General features: G+C 38.0%; 1 protein-coding gene across 5 annotated transcripts in view; it reads right to left on the bottom strand.

Annotated features, from left to right (window-relative positions):
- NVL (nuclear VCP like) overlaps positions 1-20,849 on the bottom strand; it is a 164,036-nt gene that overhangs the window by 117,650 nt on the left and 25,537 nt on the right. For all 5 annotated transcript variants that reach the window (XM_006044915.4, XM_006044917.4, XM_006044916.4 and 2 more), the window contains 6 exons: positions 18,197-18,341; positions 13,522-13,786; positions 12,048-12,266; positions 9,103-9,207; positions 3,947-4,009; positions 1,177-1,296 (listed from right to left, as the gene is read on the bottom strand). In XM_006044915.4, coding sequence (XP_006044977.3) covers positions 1,177-1,296; positions 3,947-4,009; positions 9,103-9,207; positions 12,048-12,266; positions 13,522-13,786; positions 18,197-18,341 — 917 coding nt within the window. The remainder of the gene's footprint in view (positions 1-1,176; positions 1,297-3,946; positions 4,010-9,102; positions 9,208-12,047; positions 12,267-13,521; positions 13,787-18,196; positions 18,342-20,849) is intronic.

Below are 20,849 nucleotides of genomic sequence, written 5' to 3'. Positions count from 1 at the left end.
AAAGAAATGTACATGTGTATAACTGAATCAATTTGCTTTAATACAATTAATATTATATATATTAATTGCATTAATATTAAATATTAATATAACAAATAACATAAATATTAATGCACTAAATATTGATATTAGTATAATTAATACCATCAGCTTTAATACAAATTAATACAACACTGTAAATCAATTATACATCAATAAAATAAATTTTTAAAAAAGATCTAACAGCTACAGTGAATTTCCCTTTGGGCAAATCTAGACTCAGCTCTTTTTTTTAAGGTATTTAAAGATTTTTTTGATGTGGACCATCTTTAAAGTTTTTATTGACTTTATTACAATATTTTTTCTGTTTTAGGTTTTGGTTTCTTGGCTACAAGGCATGTGGGAGCTTAGATCCCTGACCAAGGATGAAGCATGCACCCCTTGTATTGGTATGTGAAGTTTTAACCACTGGACTGCCAGGGAAGTCCCAAGACTCAGTGTTTGGATGCCAGATCAGACTCCCCAGGACACTGGATATCCAGAGCTATCGATAAGCTGGGACACTGAGGCCTTTTCTCTTTTCCGTGAAGCATGTAATACAAAGCTCAGGGCAACATCCAAGAGAAAGGTTATGTATTTTTTTATACTATGCTTCACTACTCTTCCAACTCTTTATAACAGTATTCCTGAGAACTATTTCTGAGCACTCATTTTACTGAAATTTCTAAGAACAGTGACTCACAGTAGTAATGCAAGTGGTATTTAATGCAGATCAATTTATATCTTCCCCAGATAGAAACGGTGCTGAGTCTTAAAGCATATTATCTGACCCTACTTAGAGCACATGATGTCTTTAATTATATTTTCTACTGTTTCAGGAACCCTGAAAAGAATAATCGGATTACAAGGTAAGCTATCCAGAACTAACATTCCATTCCCAACAACACACTTTTGTCAAACAGGTATGACAAACCAAAATAATACACAGGAAAACAAAATGAATACAGAGACTAATAAAAATAAAACTGTTATCCTTAGGCCGTTTTCAAATTACTAGCTTTCTTCACTTAAACAGTCTCAGCGTTCTCAAGGAATGACTTTATAAAACAACTATTTGAACTCTACATAATTTTACAAGAAGTTAAAAAAGGTTTGGTGCTTCAAAAAAATCTATAATCACTAAACTATGATACCTACCTCCCGGGCTGATCTTCGAGGGCATAAGGCATCTACTTCATCAAAGAATATCACACAGGGTGCTGAGTTCTTGGCTCGTTGAAAGACCTGTCGCACAGCACGCTCACTCTCACCAACATACTGACCATACACAGAATGGAAATAAAATGTAGAAACAATTCAACTTTGGAGTTTGGGCCAAATTACAGTAACACTAGTTTTAAATGACATGTATATATCAGAGTTCAAAAAGCATTAGGTCAAACCACAGACAACAGCTGACATTTAACCATTTTGACCTATAAAAATAGTTTTATTTGGTTCAACTTCATAAAATTAAGTCTTATTTAAACTTATTATAAATTTCCTCATTTATAAAATGAAGACTAAATAGAATATAAGGTCTCTTCTAGGTCAAGAAAAATTCCACAATTCTATGGCATTTTAGAACTGATCAAAGCTTTATGCATATAAAACACCCAGCATATATTTTCATTAATTCAACAGTATTTTAAATGCGAAGAGGACAACTTACTGTCCTACTGTTGTTTCTATATAGGTCATCTTGCTAAAGGAAGAACTCATGATCATAATATAGCATCAGAGGAGGCAAATCAAGCCAGCTAGATATCTACCAGGTTTCATAAATGCATACTGTATGGTAAAATCAAAATACAAAGCAATTCACAGGCAGCTATAACATTAGAACTAACTCAAATAAAAAGTTATATGTAAAATAGTTTCACTTTTAGCCAGGCACAAAAAATTATTTGTGTAAAATTTCAACCTAGCTAACTAAGAAAAGCTTTTTTCTAATACTGCTAAATAAGACAGAATCTGAAAACATCTTTACAATGCCAATTATACCTAAAGTATCTTTTCTATTACTGTATGACTACATGGCCATATGAAAGTAATTAAGGCACAGAAGACATCAGAGATGACACGACTAAAGCACTTCTGTTTTCTATCTGAGGAGATCTTCTTTTCTTCAGATCTGTCCTATAGCTTTCACTGTGCTTTGCCTTACTCTGCTTCTCTCACAGGACCTGCTTTTCCAACCTACCTCAACACAGTTCTTGCAGTCTAAAGGATCATTGATCTTTCTTCCCATCGCTCTCTCATCTCTTATAGCACCTCCTACTGTTGTAATTTCTGAGCTATTCTACAATACCTTCACCATATTACAACGTAAGTCCTTGGAAAGCAGAAGCCATGACCATTTCTAATTTTTCTGTGACCATAACATCCTGCACAGTGTACAAATACAGCAGACCAATTTAGTTTCCTGAAAAAATCTAAATTAACAAAAATTAAATTTGGAATGCTGAACTGAAACATTCAGTAGATGTTTTTAAATTATCATTTTAAACTAATTGATTTTGGCTGCACTGGGTCTTTGTTGCTGCACTTTGACTTGTATATAATGCTCAACTTAAACATCTATCCAGAAAAAAACCTGAGTTTTTATTTTTTTCAAATTTCTAATTGAAGGATAATAATTGCTTTACAATACTATGTTGGTTTCTGCCATACAGCAACATGAATCAGCCATAGGTATACATATTTCCCCTCCCTCTTGAACCTTCCTCCTATCTCCCAACCCATGCATCCCTCTAGGTTGTAACAAAGTTTTTAAAACTGTGGTTATAAGTCATTCAATAGACTACTACACATAAAACTAATAACTAGAAGCAAATATATCAACAAGGGAAATATTATAATGTTTAACAAAAATAACAAAATCAAGTTATAAAAGAACACATAACATTTATAAAAAGTGGCTTTGTTTTTATCATTTATAAAAGCAGTTCCAAACATATAATGAAAGTAGACATAATAATGTAATGAATCCCAAATACCTCCATCACCCATCTTCATAATTATCAACATAATTCATGATCAGTTTTCTTTCATCTAAACCCTGTCCACTTTCTTTCTACTTGTTATTTTGATGGAAAGCCCAGACATCATAACTTTATTTATAAATATTTTACTACCCCTAAGAGATAGTAGTTTTAACATTAACTACATGACTACCACACTTAAAAGTTATTTTCTTAATTTAGGGATAAATATATAATATATAGTAAATGTAAAAAGTGCACTGAATGAATTGAAAAAGGCTTTTTAAACAAATGATACCATTTTCATTTCTTCTTTCTTTGAATATTATGGAATGGCATTTTTACTTTTCATCGGCATAAACAGGAAATAAGAAATTCAAAGTCTCAAACTTGAGATACAAACTGCTTAAATGCAGAAAGAAGTTATTATATAGTAAATACTTCAGTGATTTCTTTCCCTCTAAGTATTTTTATTTATTAATCCTTAGCTCATCTGAAGGAAAGCAGATCAGGAGTCTGACGACAAAGATTCAAATGTCAGCTCCACTAACTCCAAGCTATTGGGCACTGGCCAAGTTATACAACTCCTTGAAACTTAAGTTTCCTCATCTGTGAATCGGGGCAACAATAATATGTACCTCACAGGGTTGCTGAAGAATAATACATGTAAAGTGCTTGACAAATTCAGAGTTAACACTTTAAAATGTTGACTATTTTGATTATTTCCATTTTGCTGGTGAAAAAATTTAGGCTCAGATGTTAACAGACTTAATTAAGAAAGCATTTATACACAATGAACAGTAAAGCAAAGCTCAATCTCTTCACTCCTAATGCAGCGATTTTACCAAAATACCATGACTATTTCAACAATCTGAGGACCCTGTACTCTGAATGACCATTACTTTTCCTAATAAAAAATAATAGCTAATGCCACAGGAACTTACCATGTTTAGTAATTCAGGGCCCTTGACAGATATAAAATTTAACCCCGACTCATTTGCAACAGCCTAGTAAGAGAAAAAAGACACAAATAAGACAAGGATACAATAAAATACTAATAATGTGTGATAATACAAGGAATTTTTTTTTTAATACAAGGAATTTTTGCTGTTTATCTCTATTTCCCCCTTTTCATAGCTGCCTCTTTCTCATTAGAAGGACAATAGACAAATGGGAATAAAAAGAAACTCAATACTTTTCACAAATTACTCAGACAAAATTTAGATGGAAATGACCAGAAACATTTATGTAAATCTTTTGTTTACATAAATGTGGTATATGTAAGCATATTTGAAGCCTGAGTTTATAATCCTAGTAAAATCATAATCTCACTGGGCACAAATGCCCTGCCCAATGAAAGCAATCAGTCATTCATTCATCTATAATCCAAAATTCAAAAGCATCAATATTAGTCTTTATGGTACTTCAGTCAGTTCAGTTGCTCAGTCGTGTCCTACTCTTTGCGACCCCATGGACTGTAGCATGCCAGGCATCCCTGTCCATCACCAACTCCCGGAGTTTACTCAAACTCATGTCCATTGAGTCGGTGATGCCATCCAACCATCTCATCCTTTGTCGCCCACTTCTCCTCCTACTGTCAATCTTTCCCAGCATCAGGCTCTTTTCCAATGACTCAGTTCTTTGCAACAGGTGGCCAAAGTATTGGAGTTCAAATTAGTTCCCTCCAATGAATACTTAGGACTAATTTCGTTTAGGATGGACTGGTTGCATTTCCTTGCAGTCCATGGGATGCTCAAGGGCCTCCTCCAACACAATTCAAAAGCACCAATTCTTCGGCGCTCAGCTTTCTTTATAGTCCAACTCTCACATCCATACATGACTACTGGAAAAACCATAGCTTCAACTAGATGGACCTTTGTTGGTAAATTAATGTCTCTGCTTTTTAATATGCTGTCTAGGTTAGTCATAACTTTTCTTCCAAGGAGCAAGCGTCTTTTAATTTCATGGCTGCACTCACCATCTGCAGTGATTTTGGAGCCCAAGAAAACAAAGTCTCTCACTGTTTCCCCATCTATTTGCCATGAAGTGATGGGACCAGATGCCATGATCTTTGTTTTCTGAATGCTGACTTTTAAGCCAACTTTTTCACTCTCCTCTTTCACTCTCATCAAGAGGATCTTTAGTTTTTCTTTGCCTTCTGCCATAAGGGTGGTGTCATCTGCATATGCGAGGTTATTGATATTTCTCCTGGCAATCTTGATTCCAGCTTGTGCTTCATCCAGCCCAGCGTTTCTCATGATGTATTCTGCATATAAGTTAAATAAGCAGGGTGACAATATACAGCCTTGAAGTACTCCTTTACCAGTTTGGAACCAGTCTGTTGTTCCATGTCCAGTTCTATCTGTTGCTTCTTGACCTGCATACAGATTTCTCAGGAGGTAGATCAGGTGGCCTGTATTCCCATCTCTTGAAGAATTTTCCATAGTTTGTTGTGATCCACACAGTCAAAGGCTTTGCTACTGCTGCTGCCAAGTCACTTCAGTCGTGTCCAACCCTCAGTGACCCCATGGACCGCAGCCTTCCAGGCTCCTCCGTCCATGGGATTTTCCAGCCAAGAGGACTGGAGTGGGGTGCCATTGCCTTCTCTGCAAAGGCTTTGACATAGTCAATAAAGCAGATGTTTTTCTGGAACTCTTGCTTTTTTGATGATCCAACGGATGTTGGCAATATGATCTCTGGTTCCTCTGCCTTTTCTAAATCCAGCTTGAACATCTGGAAGTTCATGGTTCACGTACTGTTGAAGCCTGGTTTGGAGAATTTAAAGCATTACTTTGCTAGTGTGTGAGATGAGTGCAATTGTGTGGTAGTTTGAGCATTCTTTGGCATTGCCTTTCTTTGGGACTGGAATGCAAACTGACCTTTTCCAGTCCTGTGGCCACTGCTGAGTCTTCCAAATTTGCTGGCATATTGAGTGCAGCACTTTCACAGCATCATCTTTTAGGATTTGAAATAGCTCCACTGGAATTCCATCACCTCCACTAGCTTTGTTCATGGTGATGCTTCCTAAGGTCCACTTGACTTTGCATTCCAGGATGTCTTGTTCTAGGTGAGTGATCATACCATCGTGATTATCTGGATCATGATCTTTTTTGCATAGTTCTTCTGTGTATTCTTGCCACGTCTTCTTAATCTCTTCTGCTTCTGTTAGGTCCATACCTTTTCTGTCCTTTATGGTACTTACAGATTATTTTTTTAATAAAGATTAAGCTGTATGGTTTAAAGCCACTGATAACAAATAAGGAGAAATATATGGTGATACATTTAGAAGAATCCAAAATCTATACTGTGAATGCAGAGATGAAATCTAAATAAAATCACTCAAAACTTCAAAACAATCAAGGAATAAAGCTCCTTTCTATGTTTAAAACTTGGTATCTGAGTTCAAGATTTGTGTTCAACACACTCCTCAGCATCTCCACTTGGAATTTTTCCATTTGGATCTTATAGGAATGTCAAGTCTGTCATTTCCAAAGCAGGACTCCTGAATCTCCCCTAACACTCCAAACCCCACACTCCAAATTCTTTTCCTCCTCATCCCAGTAAATATATTTTCTAAGCCAAAGCCACGGTGCCTCCCCTTGATCTCTTGTTAGATCAGTGAACCCATATGGAAGTTCTACTGGCTCTAATGCTAAAATGTAGGTGAGTCTGTCACTTCCTATTTGTCCACTATACCATCACCTTCATCCACATCATGTCCTATTGTCTGAACAGGCAAAAAACCCAGATCAAATCAAACCCCCAAAACCCTGACTACCTTCCTTTCCCTCTTGCCTTCCTCCAGTCCATTTTCCACTTAACTGTCAAGGAATTCTTAAAAATTCTTAAAAAAAGAGGGGAGAGATAAACTGGGAGATTGCGACTGACATGCACACAGTATCATACATAAAATGGGTAACTAATAAGAACCTGAGGTGCAAATATAACCAATTCAAAAACAAACATACATGACAAGGAACCCAGGCCAGGGAACTGCATCAACCCAGTGAATCCACATATTAGCTTGCAGGACCTTCCTTCTGGCTACAGTTTTCTAAAACTGTTGTGAAAAAATGCAGGCCAACAACCCCCTCTTTTATTCTCATCCGCTCCCAAACTCCTTTACAGCAATGCTGTGTAAGAGTACTAGAAGCATTAAGCAAGAAAATTTAATGATTTAAGTAAAAATAAGTTTAAAAAATTTTACATGTATACACACACACATGAGCAAATGGCACTGTGGATATTTGGTATTTACTGAGGAGCCACAAATTATTTGGCTGCTGTGAAACTTACTAAAAATGCCACTGATTTTATTTTTTGATTCTGTAATTTTATTTTTAATCAATTAATTTATTTTTGGCATCAATTTTAATTTGTTTACAAGTAATCCAAATGTCTTTAAAAGGTAATAAGGGTTAAGTAAATTATAGATGGAATATTATACAGACACTAAAAACCATGACTAATGTAAGTTACAAATAACAAAAATGACTCTAGTAAGCTTGATTCCAAAGGGAAGGTAGGAATCACAAAAGACTGAGAAAACTGCCCAGATGATTACTGGGGGTAGGAAGGGAAGCCACAAAACTTAAAGTGTCAAAAATATGATTAACAAAAGAAGGCCCAAAATACTGATAAACTACAAATATAACAGATCTTACTATATGAAGAGTGATTAAAAGAAAATCACATACATGTCAGTAGGAAAACAAAGGATATGAACAAACAATTCATCAAGAAAAAAGCCAATAAAACACATTATTTTTAAAAACCCACTGCTGCTGCTGCTGCTAAGTCACTTCAGTCGTGTCTGACTCTGTGCGACCCCATAGACGGCAGCCCACCAGGCTCCGCCATCCCTGGGATTCTCAGGCAAGAACACTGGAGTGGGTTGTCATTTCCTTCTCCAGTGCATGAAAGTGAAAAGTGAAAGTGAAGTCGCTTGGTCGTGTCCGACTCTTAGCGATCCCATGGACTGCAGCCCACCAGGTTCCTCCGTTCATGGGATTTTCCAGGCAAGAGTTATTGGAGTGGGGTGCCATATTTTTAAAACATAACTTAAAACCTGGAAAATAACCATGTTTACCTATAAGACTGTCAAATATTAAAAACAGTGTCAACGGCTACTGCTAATTCAGGGTGCTGGGGAAATAGATACTCATACTCTACTGAAAGGGGAGAAACTGGCACAAACTTCTTAGGAGACACTTTGGTAATGGATCAAATGTACCTGGGTAACAAAGTATTTTGATGGAATGGTAATGGATCAAAACCTTTAAACGCATGCGTTCTTTTCATTAAAGAAATATTCAGGAGTGCACTCTACTAAAATTACCCATCAAAGTACAAAAATGTCAGCACAGGACTGTTTCATGCACTGTTGTTTAAACAGGGGATCATTTCATGAACTATAGAGCATCTTTATAGCAGAATACTCTGCAGGTATTAAAAACACTAATGTTTATCTATGTATATTGACATGGGAAGATGTTCAAGAAGTATCGCTGAGTGAGAAATCCATGTTTAAAAATCTTAGAGCTGTACATATATGTGTAAAAGTTATGTATGTTATCTTGATATGTAAGTTGAGAATAACATCTGGAAGGACTAACAACAAAATGAAATTATTAGCAGGGAAGAAAGAGGGGATTATAAGTAATGCTTTCCCCTTTTGCTTATCTATTTTTTCTGTTAATACTGTAAAAAACGAAGTTTTCAAAATAACAACTGCAATAAGGAATGCAGAAAAAAATACTTCACTTATAAATAACTATACCAAGGCAGGAAACAATCTTAGCTACAAACTACAACTATGTGATAATGCTCATTAAAATCAATATAATACATAGAATATACAATTTCTGTTAAAATCGATGGGGTTTTGATGTATTAAAATTTTTCTTTTCTAAATTTTCAATGATATTATCTTTTTAATTCAAATAAAAGTGGGAAACTTTGATGAAGAAAATTTGCTAGTCTTTCCAAAATGAACTTCTAATAGAAACTATGCAAAAATATCCCACTGTAACATTTAAAGTTGAATTCATATTACCCTGATAGTAAGAAACAAAACACATGCCACTGATTTATGCCATACCTTTGCGAGCAGAGTTTTCCCACAGCCAGGAGGACCAGCCAGGAGGACTCCAGCTGGAGTCACCAAGCCAAGAGCCCTGAACTGATCTGGGTTACGTACTGGTGCCTGGAAAACACAATCCCAACATCGACCTGTTACAAATGTCCACTTTATACTGCATATTCAAATTATCTTTAGATGCCTATTTTCAACACTGATTGTGAGGCCTGAAGATAAGAACAGGGCTTAGCATAGAGTGCTTCCCTCTGTTCCCAGCATGAGGTAAAGGGTGATAAATTTAAAATCCTTGCTCTTAAAAAATTTATACTTAAATGTAAGTTCTGGGAACATTTTAGATACAATATTTCAACATTCTAAACTCGGAAATTTTTAGAAAATGTCTCTAGATTTCTAGGCTATAAAAATTTTAGGCACTGCTCCCCTTTAAGAAATCAGAAGCAGAAGTACTCCATGTAGTCAACAGCAGGAGATAACCTGTTCACTATCATCTCCATGTATTTTCTTTTAATATTTACACACCTCTAAGGGAAAAGTTCATGCAAAGATGGGCACAATAAAGGACAGAAATGGTACAGACCTAACAGAAGCAGAAGAGATTAAGAGGAGGCAGCAAGAATACGCAGAAGAAATATACAAAAAAGATCTTCACAACCCAGATAATCACGATGGTATGATCATTCACCTAGAGCAAGACATCCTGAATGCAAAGTCAAGTGGGCCTTAAGAATCATCACTACGAACAAAGCTGCTGCTGCTGCTAAGTCGCTTCAGTCGTGTCCGACTCTGTGCGACCCCATAGATGAAAGCCCACCAGGCTCCCCCGTCCCTGGGATTCTCCAGGCAAGAACGCTGGAGTGGGTGCCATTTCCTTCTCCAATGCGAGAAAGTGAAAAGTGAAAGGGTAGTTGCTCAGTCGTGTCCGACTCTTAGCAACCCCATGGACTGCAGCTTACCAGGCTCCTCCGTCCATGGGATTTTCCAGGCAAGAGTACTGGAGTGGGGTGCCATTGTCTTCTCCAAAGCAGAGGTGATAGAATTCCAGTGGAGCTATTTCAAATCCTAAAAGATGATGCTGTGGAAGGTCTGCACTCAATATGCCACCAATTTGGAAAACTCAGCAGTGGCCACAGGACTGGGAAAGGTCAGTTTTCATTTCAATCCCAGAGAAAGGAAATGCCAAAGAATGCTCAAACTACCACCCAAGTGCACTCATCTCACACACTAGCAAAGTAATACTCAAAATTCTCCAAGCCAGGCTTCAAAAGTACGTGAACCATGAACTTCCAAATGTTCAAACTGGATTCAGAAAAGGCAGAGGAACCAGAGATCATATTGCCAACATCTAGTGGATCATCAAAAAAGCAAGAGGTTCCAGAAAAATGTCTGCTTTATTGACTATGCCAAAGCCTTTGACTGTGTGGATCACAACAAACTGTGGAGAATTCTGAAAGAGATGGGCATACCAGACCACCTGACCTGCCTCCTGAGAAATATGTATGCAGGTAAAGAAGCAACAGTTAGAACTGGACATGGAAAAACAGACTGGTCCAAATTGGGAAAGGAGTATGTCAAGGCTATATATTGTCACCCTGCTTATTTAACTTAAATGCAGCGTACATCATGAGAAACGCTGGACTGGATGAAACACAAGCTGGAATCAAGATTGCCAGGGAAAATATCAATAACCTCAGATATACAGATGACACCACCGTTATGGCAGAAAGTGAAGAAGAACTAAAGAGCCTCTTGATGAAAGTGAAAGAGGAGAGTGAAAAAGCTGGCATGAAACTCAAAATTCAGAAAACGAAGATCATGGCATCTAGTCCCATCACTTCATGGCAAATAGATGGGGAAACAATGGAAACAGTGACAGATTTTATTTTTGGGGCTCCAAAATCACTGCAGATGGTGAGTGCAGCCATGAAATTAAAAGATGCTTGCTCTTGGAAGAAAAGTTAAGACAGCATATTAAAAAGCAGAGACATTATTTTGCCAACAAAGGTCCGTCTAGTCAAAGCTATGGTTTTTCCAGCAGTCATGTATGGATGTGAGCTTGGACTATAAAGAAAGCTGAGCACTGAAAAATTTATGCTTTTGCCCTGTGGTGTCGGAGAAAACTCTTGAGCGTCCCGTGGACTGCGAGGAGATCCAACCAGTCCATCCTAAAGGAAATCAGTTCTGAATATTCATTGGAAGGACTGATGCTGAAGCTGAAACTCCAATACTTTGGCCACCTGATGCAAAGAACTGTCTTATTTGAAAAGACCCTGATGCTGGGAAAGACTGAAGGCAAAAGGAGAAGGGGATGACAGAGGATGAGATGGTTGGATAGCATCACTGGCTCAATGCACATGAGTTTGAGCAAACTGGGAGTTGGTGATGGACAGGGAGCCCTGGCATGCTGCAGTCCATGGGGTTGCAAAGTGTCGGACACGACTGAGCGACTGAACTGAAATGGATTGGAAATCATTAAGGAACCATGAAGGAGCATGAAAGTAGAAAAGAGTAAATGAAAATTAACCGAAAGTTTCATGGGCACTAAAACTGTTTTGATCCCAATGAGTGTGATTGAGCTCAGAAAGTATTTCTCAAACAATTTATTCTTGATTGAATCCTAAATCTTTTTCTCTTTAATCCTCAGTGTCATAGAATTCAAACACAACCAAAAGAGTAAATATAAAACAAATCTCAGAAGAATGAAAAGCCATCATTGGGGTGTTACAATAATATCACTGTGTTATTATACAATAATAATTATTATCGTATTATCATACAATAATAATTATATTATTATAATTGATATATTATTATATAATAATAATATTACAAGAGAACCTATCACAGAAAGTATATCATCATGCCAATTTAGATATATAATCCAGTACACATGCATGGCTGTTTGGGCATCACACACACCAACAACATTTAGTGGCAGAAACACCTACCAATATCGCCATGGTGAGCTCTTCTCTAATGTCTTCCAGGGCACCAATATCTGCCCATGTCACATTAGGGACAGTGGCAAAGCCCTCCCTTTTGGCAGAGGGTTGGACAGACGACAGAGCAACAATGAAGTCATTCAACTCAATGCACAGTCCTTTAAGCTGCTCCTCTGAGAGGGGATCTTGGTTCCTTAGCAACCCCAGCAGCCTTTGTAATTCTTCCTTAAAGGAAACCAATGAGGGAAAAATTGAAAAACCACAAAGCTTGTTGAAAAAGTTACTGTTTACACTTAGTGCAACATTTCTGTAAGGTATATAAACCTCTATACATTTTAATAATTTTCTTCATTGATATAGGTCATTTCTTTTGCTCTGATTTAGTCAAGAAAAGATATATCAACTATTAACAAAGATAAGAAAAATAATCTTTATATACTATACTAGGGCATGAGCAATTGGTAAATATTCATTTCAACAACCACGTATTTCCAATTTTCACTTTTTACATATTCAAGAAACAGGTGAATTTTGATAAAAATCCTAGCTTACATGCACTATTATAAAAGGAATAAGTCTGTTATTATTATTAACAGATATCCTTTTGGTTCCAAACGAGTAAGAAAGAAACAAATGATTTGAAAACCAAAGACCTGGATCTAAGCCCCTGCTCTGGAAAGTAGAGGCCATATGGCCTCAGGCAAGTCACCATCTCTTAAGCTTCATTTCTTTGACTATAAAATGGGGACAGGAATGGTATTTATTTGATAAAGTTATATGGATCAAATTATATAAAATCCCCCTGTTCAAGCTATAAAATGCTATATAAATGTTATATTGAGTTTTCATGACTCACAAGACTCAAAATTTTAACAGATCTTAGATGATAAACATCCCTCTCACATTCCCAGCACTGTCCCCTAGTTGAAGTTAGGGCCAAGGATATGGTTATGTCAGCAGACTATTTTAGTCTGCCTAACAAAAGATAACCTGGAATTATAACCAAATGTCAGTGTTATCACAGGAGTTGACAAATTTTCTGGAAAGAATTAGAGAGTAAACACCAGAGACTTTGTGAGTCGTGCACTCTCTGCTGTACAGACACCTATGAGAATCCTGCTGTCACGTATGAAAACAGAAAAAGAGTCTACATCAATAAATGAGCATGCCTATGCTTCAACAGAATTTTAATTTGCAAAAACAGGAGGTAAGCAGGTGGGCCACAGCGTGCCACAATGTGTCAACTCCTGCTCTAGATTTCATAATCATTATTACAAAGGGAATTTATTTGGAATCAACTGAAAAAAGTAAAATTTGTACTTCGGAAATTTTACATATACTGGGTATAACAATTATTTTAAAGACACAGTTCCAGTGAAACAGAAAATCGCAAACTTCAACAACACTGACACCTGCCTGCTTTTAAGGTTAACACAAATTAGAAACATTCAAATGGAAAGTTTAAGGTCATTTAAGGTACCTGGATAGAAAGCACCTGTGTTTTAGAAGTGGGTTCAGCCCCAGTCCTTTCTTCCTGGTCTCCTTCAGAGGGCGAAGCTTCAATCTCAGGATTTTTCTTGTGCTGCCCCTGCAGCTCCATTAGGACCCTGTTGACTGCACACATGGCTGCCTCTCGGCAGAGTGCCATCAGGTCAGCACCAACGAAGCCCGGCGTGAGGTGTGCCAAGTGACGAAAATGAAAAGTTTCCGGAAGTCTTAGTTTTCTGCACAAAGTTTGAAGTATTCTGTGGAAGAGACAAGGAAAAGAAATTGAGATTCCTAACCTACTAGTAAAAATAAGTCACCAAATATATTTATGGGGACTCCCCTGGTGGTTCAGAGGTTAAAATCTGCCTTGCAATGCAAGGGACATGGATTTGATCCCTGGTTGGGGAACTAACATCCCTCATGCCACGGAGCAACTAAGTCCCCACGCCGTGACTACTGAGCCCCCGGCCACAACTAGAGAGAGTCCATACACCAAAACAATAAAGATCTCATGTGACACAACGAAGATATTGAGTGCTGCAACTAAGACTCGACACAGCCAAATATTAAAAACTATATATGTTTATGGAATTCTTTCTTCTCTGCCAATGGTATTATAACGGACACAATTTAAGATCAAACAGTTCACTTAACAGACATAATATAAGATCAAATAGTTCCCTTATTTAACAAATGCTAACTCTCTAATATATATCCCACCTTATTCTATTAGGGATTAAGTTATAAATATCTGCTGTATTAGACAATAGAATAAAAAAATAGGTTTTTAAAAAATATTCTGCCTTTAAGAGTTTGACAGTATTACAGAAGAAATAAGATAAATGATTTATAAGAATATAAGGTAAATTCTTTTAGCGTAAATTAAACAGACATCTGCTAAAAATAAAAAAAGCCTCTAAACTCAAACCATTAGCTTTATTCATCACGAAAAGTTATGCTGATACAAACTTTAATACTCAATCCTATATTAGGACAGTTATTTCTCCAATTTCATCTTTATTTACTGCTGATCCCCTGTATTTCATGTGTGAAAAACTTTGCTGAACTCAACTGGCAACATGGTATGTGTCAATGAAATGTGGACTTCTGGATAATTATTATCACTAAAAGTGAAAAAGTGAAGTCGCTCAGTCGTGTCCGACTCTGTGACCCCATGGACTGTAGTCTACCAGGCTCCTCAGTCCATGGAATTTTCCAGGCAAGAGTACTGGAGTGGGTTGCCATTTCCTTCTCCAAGGGATCTTCCAGACCCAGGGATCAAACCTGGGTCTCCCACACTGCACACAGATGCTTTACTGTCTAAGCCACCAGGGAAGTCTATTATCACTAAAGGAATACTTAAAATAATTTCTGGTAATACTGAATAAAATTTAAAAATAGTAAAGATATTCTGGACAAAAGGTCTGATACCAGACCACTTCAGTTTGAAGTCAGCTCTGCCACTCTGTGTTACTTCATTTCTGTGCTTTAGTTTTCTCTTCTGTTACGTACATATTATAATAGCACTTAATCATAGGGATGTTAGGTGAATATATGCAAAGGTGCCAGAACACTGGCTGATGCATAGTAAGTTCCCAATAAATGTTCATTATTATTTAGATATTGTGATATTATACATTAACTTGGACAAAATAACATGTTGTGAAATTTTCAAATGTGTAAGAGAAACAAATAGTTTAATATGTCAAGCTACTGGACAATAAGTTATAGAAACACCCTTTGGGATCATGTAAGTGAACAGAAGAGAAGCAGATGAACATTACTTATAAATGAAAATTTTCACTTAGATACTGTAAATAGTAGGAGTGAAGAAAAAGTTCATTATAGAACTATTTCCTGGGGTTCCCTGGTGGCTTGGTGGTAAAGAATCTGCTTGCCAATGCAGGAGACACAGATTGGATCCCTGATCTGGGAAGATTCCACATGCTGTGGAGCAACTAAGCCCATGTGCCAAAAATACTGAGCCTGTGCTCTAGAGCCCAGGAGCTGCAATTACTCAGTGCATGGGCTGCAACTACTGAAGCCCACAACCTAGAGCCCCCGCTCCACAACAAAAAAGTCCACATCAACGAGAAGCCTGCACACCACAAGTAGAGAAAAGCCTGAGCAGCAACGAAGCCCAGCACAGCCAAAAATAAATAAATTAAAAAAAAAAAAGAACTACTTCCTCAAAACACAGATCTGATTTGCTACTATGCATAAGAATACTAAGAAATTTAGAATGTTAAAGAAAAAATAGCTAACATAAAATAAATATCATCCTTTTTTCATTAACAGTCTACTCCTAAAAAAATGTAACTTTGGTCATCATACTATGGAAACTCCTCAGATGGTAAAGAATCTGCTTGCAGGAGACCAGGGTTCAATCCCTGGGTTGGGAAGATCCCCTGGAGATGGGAATGGCAATCCACTCCAGTATTCTTGCCTGGAGAATCCCCACTGACAGAGGAGCTTCGTGAGCTATAGTCCATGGCGTCGCAAAGAGACACGACTGAGAGACTAACACTGACATGGAAACTCCAAAGGAGGAGAAAACTACCATTAAGAGATTTCCAGTTTTAAGACAATTGAGTAAAGAAGCTGGAGCAGGTGGCCTGGACTCAGAAACTGAGCTCTACACTGTCTACAGCATATCAGCTAGCCCTGGAAGAAAAGTCCCGTAGCATCAGTTCCCCTATTCTGTATTGACTGATGGGTCACTCAGCCCAGATTCAAGAAGAGAAGACACGGACCCACCTCCCACTAAGAGGAGGACAGAGAATTTACAAATATATGCTTTAAAACTGTCACAATAATGAACCCTCATGTTTTTAATCACTCAGTTTCAACAATTATCAACATTTTCACAGTCTTATTTATCCCCTACTTTTTTCCCCCTCTGGAGTGTTTTAATGCAAATCCCAGGCATTATGTCATGTCAACTATAAATATGTCCATATCGAATGACTAAAGACTTTTTAAAGGAGATTAAAGGGACATGCCAACTACATGGCAGGTTTGCTCCTTTATTCTAGGTTTTAAAAAAATGAAAGATTAAAAGAACAATGGACATTTGGGGGCAACTGGGAAAATCAGAATAGATTGTACTGAGTAATATTATTATCAGTGTTAAGTTTATTTACTGTGAAAATGGTATAGTTACACAGAAGTATTTACAGCTAAAGTATCATGATTTCTTCAACTATCCTTCATGTGGGCTGGCAAAAAATAAAGATATATACACATGCGCACACACATACACACATGATGTTTTTACATAAAGAGTGAAATCAAACATAGCAAAATGTTAACAAGTGGTAAATTCAGCTAAAGGACATACATATATTTATTGTATTATTCTTTCAACTTTTCTGTAGGCTTAAATATTTTCAAAATATGACTTACCTAGGAAAGCCCTTTAAGGACTCTACTGAAGATGGAATAGTGAGTGGATCAAGGAACAATTTTATCTAGTAGGGATGGTGGGCTTTACTGTGTCTATGTCTCTATTATGATAAAGTTTGACACTTAACCAAAAAAAGATTTGATAAAGGATACAGGCCTTATTTTTCTTTCAGTACTGTAAACATCCTAAAAGCAAGGATTTAGAATTCTTTACATTCCTTACATTACCTATCCCATTAGTATACATATACTATATGTTTAATACATGTTTCCTAAATAAATACAAACAACTTAACTTGAATAGTTGAGTAACCGTTTAAAGATTATATTAATACATGTGAGAACACAATGAGCATACCTATAGATGACGCTGAATACAACAGCTGAAGAAGCAACTGCCAATCAATCAAAAGCGGAAGCCACATTAAGTATTAGCAAGAAGGGAAGGATGACCTCTTCTTCCTAATGCTTTCTCCTGCCCAGTGTCTTCTGGTCAGTTTTATGTTCAGCACTCATGAAGTCTCCTGTTCATCTCTACCCGTCTTCCCTGTCCCCATGCCTATCCTTTCACTATATACTACTTTCCCTAAAAGCCGCTGGTGATCGTGTGCAGCAATTTAGTGTCATGAACTTAAGCTGAAAGTCATTATAAATACAGTATTTCAGAACACTTCTTTACTAGATTTCCTTTACTCCACTGCCTGAACAGTGCCTCCCCAGATATTTTTGTTATTGAGATGCTGGTGGACACCTCTCTGCTCTGTGGACCTTCAAACCCAATTACTAGGAAAGGGTAGTCTTATAGCAAACAGACAGCTTTCAACTCTCTGGCTGCCACGCAATTATCTGTCAGGGGACTTATGGTTTTAGGCAGATTAGTGCAACAGGTTAAAATATGGTACTCAGATTTAACCCATGTGTGAACCAAAGAGCACTATTCCATAGCTCTAAACACTCTCCCTAGGCTGACAGCCGCCTAAAAAACAAAAGACATTGTTAATAAGATCAGACAAATGAATGTGGACATAAGTCCATTATCACTACTGGAAAAGCAGCCTGAAACCACTGCCATATTAGTGAGTAAATTGTTTTCTTAAGCATTAATTTAATGTGGGCTTTTTCCTTTCCAAATCAATTTCACTGGCACATAAAGAAAGAGATAAGAGAGAAAGAAGGCTTCATGGCATTTCTCACCCCTCATTTTCAAAACATGCAGTTCAGATGACATAGTGGCATACAAACTTCATTCTGTAAGAGTATACCTTTCTCTGGACGCTTCATCCGGGATACCTAGGCATATTTCTCGGTCGAACCTTCCTGCACGTCTCAAAGCAGGGTCTAAGGAGTCTGGTCGGTTGGTAGCTCCAATGACTAGGACCCGAGCTGTAGCAGCCACATTATTCAGATCTAGTAAGAACCAGACAGAGGATGAGTGGTGAACAAGACACTTGACACTAAGGGTAATAATGTTATCCAAGTTATTAAGTGGTTAGAGAGAAAGTATTACACAATGACAATGATATATTATATATATGAATATAAAACTAACATTTATTAAATGCCTAATATGTGAAACAGAGAAGGCAATGGCACCCCACTCCAGTATTCTTGCCTGGAAAATCCCATGCATAGAGGAGCCTGGTGGGCTGCAGTCCATGGGGTCGCTAAGAGTTGGACACAACTGAGCGACTTCACTTTCACTTTTCACTTTCATGCACTGGAGAAGGAAATGGCAACCCACTCCAGTGTTCTTGCCTGGAGAATCCCAGGGATGGGGGAGCCTGGTGGGCTGCCGCCTATGGGGTCGCACAGAGTCGGACACGACTGAAGCGACTTAGCAGCAGTAGCAGCAATATGTGAAAGATGTGAGGAAAATACAAACTTTGTCCTCAAGCAACTCAATCTATTTGAAGCACAGTAAGTATATATGCAGGTCAGGAAGCAACAGTTAGAACTGGACATGGGACAACAGACTGGTTCCAAATAGGAAAAGGAGTACGTCAAGGCTGTATATTGTCACCCTGCTTGTTTAACTTCTATGCAGAGTACATCATGAGAAACGCTGGGCTGGAAGAAGCACAAGCTGGAATCAAGACTGCTGGGAGAAACATCAATAACCTCAGATATGCAGATGACACCAGCCTTATGGCAGAAAGTGAAGAGGAACTAAAAAGCCTCTTGATGAAAGTGAAAGAGGAGAGTGAAAAAGTGGGCTTAAAGCTCAACATTCAGAAAACGAAGATCATGGCATCTGGTCCCATCACTTCCTGGGAAATAGATGGGGAAACAGTGGAAACAGTGTCAGACTACTTTTTTGGGCTCCAAAATCACTGCAGATGGTGATTGCAGCAATAAAATTAAAAGACACTTACTCCTTGGAAGGAAAGTTATGACCAACCTAGATAGTATATTGAAAAGCAGAGATATCACTTTGCCAACCAAGGTCCATTTAGTCAAGGCTATGGTTTTTCTTGAAGACGGAAATGGCAATCCACCCCAGTACTCTTGCCTGGAAAATCCCACGGATGGAAGAGCCTGATAGGGTACAGTCCATGGGGTCGCAAAGAGTCGGACACGACTGAGTGACTTCACTTCACTTAATGGTTTTTCCAGTGGTCATGTATGGATGTGAGAGTTGGACTGTGAAGAAAGCTGAGTGCTGAAGAATTGATGCTTTTGAACTGTGGTGTTGGAGAAGACTCTTGAGAGTCCCTTGGACTGCAAGGAGATCCAACCAATCCATCCTAAAGGAGATCAGTCCTGGGTGTTCATTGGAAGGACTGATGCTGAAGCTGAAACTCCAATACTTTGGCCACCTCATGTGAAGAGTTGACTCATTGGAAAAGACCCTGATGCTGGGAGGGATTGGGGGCAGGAGAAGAAGGGGATGACAGAGGATGAGATGGCTGGATGGCACCACTGACTCGATGGACCTGAGTTTGAGTGAACTCCGGGAGTTGGTGATGGACAGGCAGGCCTGGCGTGCTGTGATTCACGGGGTCGCAAAGAGTTGGAGACGACTGAGCAACTGAACTGAACTGAAGTATAAACAAAGCACTGCAGTGATACAATGGAAGATATTATGAATTCAGACTGAGGAATCAGGAAGAACTTAGGGAGCAGGTAACATTCCAAAAAGGCTTAAAGGGTGGATAGGCTATTAACAAGGAGATACAGGCTAATGAAATTGTACATGGAAGAAAGAGAACGAGTGAAAGCACAGAGGTACAAACAGCTGTGCCATGTTTAGACAGGGAGAGTGGTTCACCATCAGGAAGTCTGGGCAAGACACAGTAGTAAGTATCTCAAACACACTCATGGCACTGAGACGGGGGAATACAACATAGTCTCCAGTTGCTCTGGCAACTAATCTAGACACAGATTTTTATTCATGGACGGAATACAGGGCCTAAAGTGTGCCTTCCACACGTATTATTTCTCACAACTGAACCAGAGTGGAGTAGCGGAGAGACTGAGGTTTACACACCAACCACGCCGCCCCCCGCCCCACACACAGGTAATGGCTAACCAAGTCCTCTAACAGTCAAGTCATAGGAAGTTTATAGAACATTCTTTTGCCAACAGAAGCCAAGAAATGTTTTTCTGTTAAGATGTGTGTTTTGGAAAGATAACTCTAATAATAATTGTGAATGGAATAAAAAGGAATAAATACAAGAGTTTGCTGTGATTTGAATACAATAATCAGGTAAAAGATGAGTGAAGGCAGGCACAAAGGAAATAGAAAAGAAAACCCCAATTCAAGGTCCAAGTTGTAGATGAAATCAAAAGCACTACACAAATGATTCAATGTGAAGGAGGAGGAGAAGGAAGAGACAAAGACAACTCAGTCTGGAAGCTGTTAGCTTAAATATGGAATACAGAAGGGGGGTCAGACAGCAGAAAGGGCCACAGGCA

Source organism: Bubalus bubalis, chromosome 5 (assembly GCF_019923935.1).
Source record: "Bubalus bubalis isolate 160015118507 breed Murrah chromosome 5, NDDB_SH_1, whole genome shotgun sequence".
Lineage (NCBI taxonomy): Eukaryota > Metazoa > Chordata > Mammalia > Artiodactyla > Bovidae > Bubalus > Bubalus bubalis.
Note: the sequence above shows the minus strand (reverse complement) of the source record. Positions and strands in the feature narration are given on the sequence as shown.